This window comes from Propithecus coquereli, unplaced genomic scaffold (genome assembly GCF_000956105.1).
Source record: "Propithecus coquereli isolate 6110/MARCELLA unplaced genomic scaffold, Pcoq_1.0 Scaffold130, whole genome shotgun sequence".
Classification (NCBI taxonomy): Eukaryota; Metazoa; Chordata; class Mammalia; order Primates; family Indriidae; genus Propithecus; species Propithecus coquereli.
Window position 1 is genome coordinate 2,006,852 of NW_012137192.1, and position 7,592 is coordinate 2,014,443.

Sequence of the window (7,592 nt, forward strand, 5' to 3'; positions counted from 1 at the left end):
AGGCTGGTCTCGAACTCCTGAGCTCAAACGATCCGCCCACCTCGGCCTCCCAGAGTGCTAGGATTACAGGCGTGAGCCACCGCGCCCAGCCCTCTGCTCGGCTTTTAAATTTTTCACTTTCTTTCTTTTGTTCCAGGTTGGGTTAATTTCTATTGACCTATGTTTGAGGTGACTGATTTTTTTTTCCTTGTCTGTGTTTAGTGTACTGATGAACCTGACAAGCATTCTTCATCTCTGCTACCACGTTTGTTTGTTTGTTTGTTCGTTTTAGCATTTCCTTAACACTTTTTTATAGTTTTTATCTCTCTGTTAGAGTTGAGGACTCAGGTTTCAGATGTAGATTTTCCACTTATTTTCTTGGAACCTTGGTTTGTTCTTGTATAAAATAGAAAAGTCAGGAATATATAATAATAACTAATGGAATTGTTTTGAGAATTCAGTGAGGTCATGGATAATATAAATGCATGCCATTAGGCAAGTTCCTTCCCTCCCCATACATAGTGTTTAAGATAAATATTGTATTTTAAAGTAGCTTTTGCTTTATAAATTACCATAGAGTAAAAATAATGAATTTCACAGAGATGTCCAAATTTCTGTGTTTTGAAGTAGTTTTACTGTAGTGGATATTACTCAAGACTGAAATTATTTAATACAAAGAAACATTCTTATTCACACTGTGAGCAACTGTCTTCCAAAATACAGACCACACAATACAGGCATTCTTATTTGAATAGCACAGGGAATAACGTTGAATTATTTTGTAATTTTTTCTAGACATAACAGAAGTTTTCACAAAAGTGTGTTTCTGATCATAGATACTTTAGAGTTAGAAGGAACCTAAGAGATCCAAACTAACTCCTTTCTGCCACCTAGAGAGATGAAGGGATTTATCGAAAGTCCTGTAGCTGGCTAATGACAGAGCCAGGGAGAGACCAAGTCCTTTATCTGTTATGCCACAGTGGTGCATTCCTCTGGAAAAAACTGCCTACTCATTCTCGGTTTTTAATGCTAGTTAGAGTCTTGGGGTAAGGTTTTTTCCATGACTAACTAGTGCTCTTTTGTTTTCTGTGTGGGTGTCTGGGAACAAGCTGGGTTTCTTTCTGTTTTTTTCTTTTCTTCTTTTTTTTTTTTTTTTTTGGTAATGAGACATTTGTCTGCTTAACACTTTAGAGGTTAAGAAGTGGTTGTAGCTCAAATTCTCTGCCCTCATTGTTGATAGGCAGGTATTTTAAAGTTGAGTTTCTTAACCTTTGGAATTCCCTAAACTTTTATGAAAATTATGTAAATATATGCTTACATTCCAAGAAAAGAATCTATAGCTTTTATCAGGTTATCAAAGGATACCTAGTTTTAGAGGAAGGGAGAACTAAGCCTGATTACACTCTAAATACTAATGATATCAGAGGGCTGGCTCCCTTATCTCTGGCTGTCTTGCTGGTGCCTTTTCCCACTGACAGGCCTTCTCCAGACAGCTTCCTGGATCTTGTCGTGGAAGCCACTGGAGGATCTCAATCTCTTTGTTGCAGGAACCTTCCCCAGTGGTTTCCCAGAGCTACCTTCTCTCTCTCTTCTCTGTTTACTGTTTCAAGGAGACCTTGTGAGACTCAGGGATTTTTGTTCATTAGAAAGCTCAGGAGTGTTATTTCAGTTACATTTTGATTAAAAGGGATTTGTGAGCTGACCTGAGAACCTAAGACGATTGAAATAAGAAAAAAATGCAATTGGAATTCTAATCAATACTTTGCCAATTAAGTTTTAGAATGCCTCTAATTCTTTAGTTAGGGAATCTCTGTGTTTGATCTGGAAACTAACTCTTAACATTTTCCAGGAGCAGAATGAAAATTCATGGATTTTCATGGATTTTCAGCCATTTGTTTAAGAGTTACATCTATCTATAAAAACTTAAATTTTTTCTTCCTGAATTTTATCTGACTTTAAAGAATCTACCTCTGAAAAGAAATTCATTTTGATGGGTATCTTTCCTAGAAGAGAACATAAATCATGTTCTAAATTTTCTTTTTAAGTCTAGCACCTGGACATACAAAGAAAAACCTAGCACTAAGATTGAAGTTGGAAGAGTTTGTTCATTTGTTTATTTATTTTATTTTTATTTTTTGGAGATCAGATCTTGCTCTGTCTCCTGGGCTAGAATGCAGTGGCATTATCATAGCTCACTGCAACCTGGGCTCAAGACTCCTGGGCTCAAGTGATCCTCTTGTCTCAGCCTCCTGAGTAGCTGGGACTACAGGCATGCGCTACCACACTGAGCTAATTTTTTTATGTTTTGTAGAGATGCTGTCTCACTATTGCCAGGCTGGTCTCCAACTCCTGGGCTTAAGTAGTCTTCTCAACCTTGGCCTCCCAAAGTGCTAGGATTACAGGCGTGAGCCACCATGCCTGGCTTGTTTATTTGTTTTTCAAAAGCACTTGCTGAGTATATATGATGAGCCCTCAGTCATCATGTTAGATGCTGGGAACTGAGACTGGTTTCTTCCCTTCTGATGCTCACAATCTGTCAGGGACACAGTGTAAGAAATAAGAATAACAATTCAACACACTAAATACTCTAATAGAGGCACTAAAAAAGCAATGAACTCAGAACTCTGCCTGGCCAGGAAGAGGGGTGGGAGCATTGGCCGAGTGAGTTAGGGTAACGTCACAGAAAAGGTCACAAATATTTGAGTTCTATCTTAAAGGTTCAGTAGAAACTTGTCTGGCAAGGAAGGGATCTTAGATACAAATGATGTGTTTGTGCCTTTCTAATTCCAACAAAACTTAACATTTACCACTCTTATTTGTATTTTTCATTAGAGCTCCAAACGAGAATGGAAGCCTCTGGAGGACCGTAGCTGCACGGACATACCATGGCTGCTGCTCTTTATCCTCTTCTGCATTGGGATGGTAAGGAAGCTCTTGCAGATGATCTGACTCTGAACTCGTGGCCTGAGGGAGTGATGTGAGGTGGTTTGATGGGGAAGCTTGTTTTATGTATGTGTGTGTGTGCGCATGTGTGCTTTACCCCTCCTACGTTGCTTATAATTTAGGGGCTAGGATAGCATTGAGGCAGGTTGTTTTTGCCTCAGATAGTTCGGTGGTATTTGGTATCCCTCCTGACTTTTTGTTTTTCTTATGTAAAAACTGAGATCAAAATTAAGGAACAACTGAGACTCCTATCTCATTCAGTAGATCATTTCAGAAAGCAGATCATTTGACATATGTCTCTGTGAACTGTAATCTTGAAGGGGTGGTGAGCAGAACAGTGGCTGTGGCGTCACCAGCCCTGAATATTCACCCAATGCAGTCACAGGAATCTTATGGTTATCTTTGGGGCAGTCAGTTCTCCTCTCAGAAACTTGGTGTTCCTTAATTCTTCCTGGATGGGAGGCTAGTTGCTCACTACTCCTTCCTGCTTCTGCCGACACCAGGCCCCTGCTGTCTGTTGTGTCTGCTGTAATGAGTGGCATCTTTTGATTGGAGATCAAGAGACCTGGTGATTTTCCAGTGGGTATAGAGGATGGAGGAGCAGAGACCCTGGTGCAAGGTGTCGAGAGTATGCTTATTTGATTGCATACCCATTTCTGACGCAGACCTCAGTAGCTTTGGAGTCATTGCCAGTGTGCTGGGCAGAGTGAGATTTTCCTAAAGAATCAGTGTGCTGGGCAGGAAAAAAGATACAAAACTGCTGTTACAGAGCTGGCTGATATTAGAGCCAGAAATTACTTGGAAATCCTCATCTGGTACATCGCCTTCATTTTACGGATTAAAAACATCAAACCTGTAGATGGAAGTGACCATCCCTAGGCCACATTGCTAGTTAACGGCAGAGCTGGGAACAGAGCCCAGGTCTCTTCACTTCCAGGCCAATGCTGTTTTCTGCACCCTGTTTCCTCTTCCTCAGGGAGATGGTGCAGACATAGTATTGTTCTCTCTTAGCCTTTTACAACTCAGAATGCAATTATGCTACTTCAGGCAGCAGCCTTTTTCTTATCGTGTGAGTATTTTTAACCCCCTTCTTCTCATACCTTTTATAGAGGCTCTTTAGGAAAATCTTACTCTGTGTCTTCCTGTAACCACCTGCCTTGCCTGTGCCATTTGTGAATCACAGAACGACCCTAACCTTGGCTAATAGGCACAAACGTAGGCACCAGTTTTGTACCTGAACCGAGGAAAAGAAAGCAGAACATTTTAGTGGGATCCAATAAATCCAGTAAAATAAGAATTGGGTTTTTTGGGTTTTTTTTTTTTCATATTTTTAGAGATGGGGTCTTACTTTATACCCCAGGCTGGGGTGCAGTGGCACAATCATAGCTCACTGTAACCTCAAATTCCTGGACTCAAGCGATCCTCCCACCTCAGCCTTCTGAGTAGCTAGGACTACAGGCACAGGCCACCACTCCTGGCTACTTTTTAAAAAGTTTTTTTGTAGAGGCAGAGTCTCACTATATTGCCCAGACTGGTCTTGAACTCCTGGCCGTGAGTGATCCTCCTGCCTCCGTCTCCCACAGTGTTGGGATTACAGGCGTGAGCCACCGCGCCCAGCCAGAGATCAAAGCATAATTTCACCAAATTTAGAATATTTAGAAAAGGTCTAAATACCCATTTCCTAATGTAGGACTTATATTTTTCAAGAGTTTAGTTAGTGTAATGGAATGGCACCTGAAATGCGGCATGCCAGAATATTCATGCAGAGTGTAGAAAAGACTTTTTGCTAGCAGAATCAGTCCACAGCTTTTCCCCACTCCCTGAATGTAACCCTCGGACAATAGCAGCTGACCTTTCAGAATTATGTTTACAGAAACATGTACCATCCCACCCAAAGTGCTTTTGATTTTCTGTGCTAAAGTAGCTCAGGAAAGTGCAATCATTAATGTTAATAGGCCGATTTGGGAGTGACTTGAGACTAAGGAGTTGGTTGTTTACTGAAACATTTTAATGCAATGGTAATTAATATAATGTTGATTTCAGCATGATGGTAATTAAGACCCACTGTGTGTACTTTTAAATGCAGGCATAGTGCTATTTGTTTTGGAATAATTCTTTTAGTAGGTTACTTTTATGGGATTGTGGTAACATCAAGTTTTGCCATTTGGAAACTGAAGAAATCTCAAAGTTCTGTTCTCCATCCCACTGGCAAAATCTAGGTTCAAAGTGTTTTGGCTTTTGAGTATTTGCTTTATATGGTTTTTAGAAGTTCCCCCTTCACCCCCACTCCTTTGGATTTTATTCTATAGTACACTTAAAAGAAACATTCAATAAACATTTTTGGGGCATTAATCTATGTTCGACATTTTCATATATGTATTTATCTCATTTAATTCTCCCATTTACCCTATAAGATAGGTTTTGTCCCCTGCTTATAGACAAGGTATAGTTAGGTTAAATATTAGCTTGTCTAAGAATATACTGCTGGAAAAAAGTGGCAAAGATAGAAAAGGAACTGGAACTTTCTGGCTATGTCCTAGTGGCCCAACTCTCTCCTTCTTTTATAGATTATTTCTCAGTCATCTTGTAGCCTAATATTCAAACCATATCTTTATCCTCTGTCTTTACCTTTAGTTTTTTGCTTATTCCTTGATACCTATGCTCTAGCTCTTAAATATTTTAAGAGCTTGTCATCTTTCACTTATCTTTACCATTAAATCTTTATTTACACATGTTCATCTCTCCGTCAATATTTGTAGTTCTCTTTTATTTCGTCCCTTAGTTTCAAGGTTTTTCTAATGCTTGAATTGTCTAGAATTTAGAGTGTTTTTCAAAGTCAATTGCTATCAGCCTTCTTGGGAGCTATCTTCCACATTTGAACTTTCATCAGTATTTTGAAATGACTGGGCATATACTTAATCCTGCTCTAAAAAATTACATGTGGTGTTAGACTTCTAAATTTTATATTTTTCATTAAGGTCGTAAACTAGTGGTTCTCAGCCTTAGCTGCATGTTAGAATCAGCTGGGATCTTTTTTTTTTTTCAAAAACTCATTTCTTGGCCCTACCTCAATGATTCCAACATAATCCCTGCAATTCTGATGTTCAGCCAAGGTTGAGACCTACTATTGTAGGCACTGATAAACCACTGGAAAGTGTGGAGCAGGAAGTAATATGACTGGGGTTAGAAAGATGACCCAGGCAGCTAATGTTAAAGATGGCTTGGAAGGGGGAAGACATTTTAGGCAGACCACTTTGGAGGCTGATGCAATGGTCCAGATAAAAGGTGAAAAATCTGAAATGAGGTAGTGGTTAAGGAGAGGCAGAGAGAGATTGAAGAAGTAGATCAAGAACATTTATCAGTGGTGTTATCCTTGTTGCAGGCAAGTGAGAGACAGATCAAGGATGACTAATAGGTTCCTATATTAGGGGTTGAGGGTAGGACTTTTCAGCTCAAATCTTACTCCCAGCTCCTCCTAGATTCTCGGCCATGGTTTTTGTACACATCAGGGAACAAGAGTGGGATGGATAAACAAAGTACCACTTTATTAGTAGCTGAACAGTTTCCTGATTATGCTCACTAAAGCATTTTCTGGTAAAAATGACTCATGGAATGAAGCTTGAGCCACATGGGCTAAAGTTCCTTCCCATCTAGGATGCTCTGACTTCACTCTGTCTCAAGGACAGTAACGTGTCAGAAGAGAAGAGAGGAAGAGAGAACCAGATCTACACAGAGCAGCTTACCACCAAAGGCAGGAAAGAGAAGGGGCTGGATGGCCCTAGCGTGGATGCTTACCAGATGCTTACCATGGAAAATAGAAGATACGGGGGCCTCCTACAACTTACCCTGATAGTTACTGCTGCTTACTACGGACTAGACACTGTTCTCAGCACTTGACACATAGAAACTCATTTAATTCTCACAACTGCTTAAGGAAGTATACATTATTGTTATCATCATTCCCATTTCACAGATAAAGAAAGAGAGGCACAGAGATATGTTCAGTAGCTGTCTGAGATTACATAGTAGCAACATTGCACTGAGGAGGGAAAAGGAAGAAGGTGAGGCCTCAAGAGGTAGACCCTACCTCGTTGCCTAGAATTGGAAACAACAGAAAAAGTTGTTCAGAATTTAGACCTGTAGCATGTAACCTTTCTTGCCAGTAAAATGTGGTCTCTTCAGTGTCTCAGGATGCAACTGAGTAGCTTAGCATCACCTCTTCCTCTAGTGGGGCGTTAGGAAGCTAGGGTGAGGGGCAGAAAAGCCTGCGGAGAGGAGACTGCAGAGTCCTCTACTCCGTATCCTGTATGTGCAGTCTAGGAGAGAAGTGGCGCCACTAATGGAGATAGAGTATATGCAGGAAAGGGAAAGAGTTCAGGGAAATGTAGAATGAGAAACTGAGTTTTGGATATGCATACTCTGTAAGGATAAGCAGTCGGAAATGCAGGGTTGGAATTTTGGAGAATGATCTGGACTAGAGCTGGATTTAGGAGACATCATTGCGTAGTTTGTCCCTTCAGACTGCTTTCAAGGACCTTTTTTATTTTATAGCATTAGTCTATTTCCTGGGGCATGATGTTTCTACCTCATTAACTATTGTTGAGCATGCAACATAAAGTGAGAGATTCACTGCAGCATTTAGTCACCTGTTTGATGGTCTGTTCTTTGCC

At 40.3% G+C, this 7,592-nt stretch overlaps 1 protein-coding gene across 1 annotated transcript in view; it reads left to right on the top strand.

Moving 5' to 3' along the window:
• Positions 1 to 7,592, top strand: part of SLC44A1 (solute carrier family 44 (choline transporter), member 1) — a 201,468-nt gene that overhangs the window by 89,564 nt on the left and 104,312 nt on the right. The window contains exon 2 of the mRNA XM_012638521.1: positions 2,812 to 2,901. Coding sequence (XP_012493975.1) covers positions 2,812 to 2,901 — 90 coding nt within the window. The remainder of the gene's footprint in view (positions 1 to 2,811; positions 2,902 to 7,592) is intronic.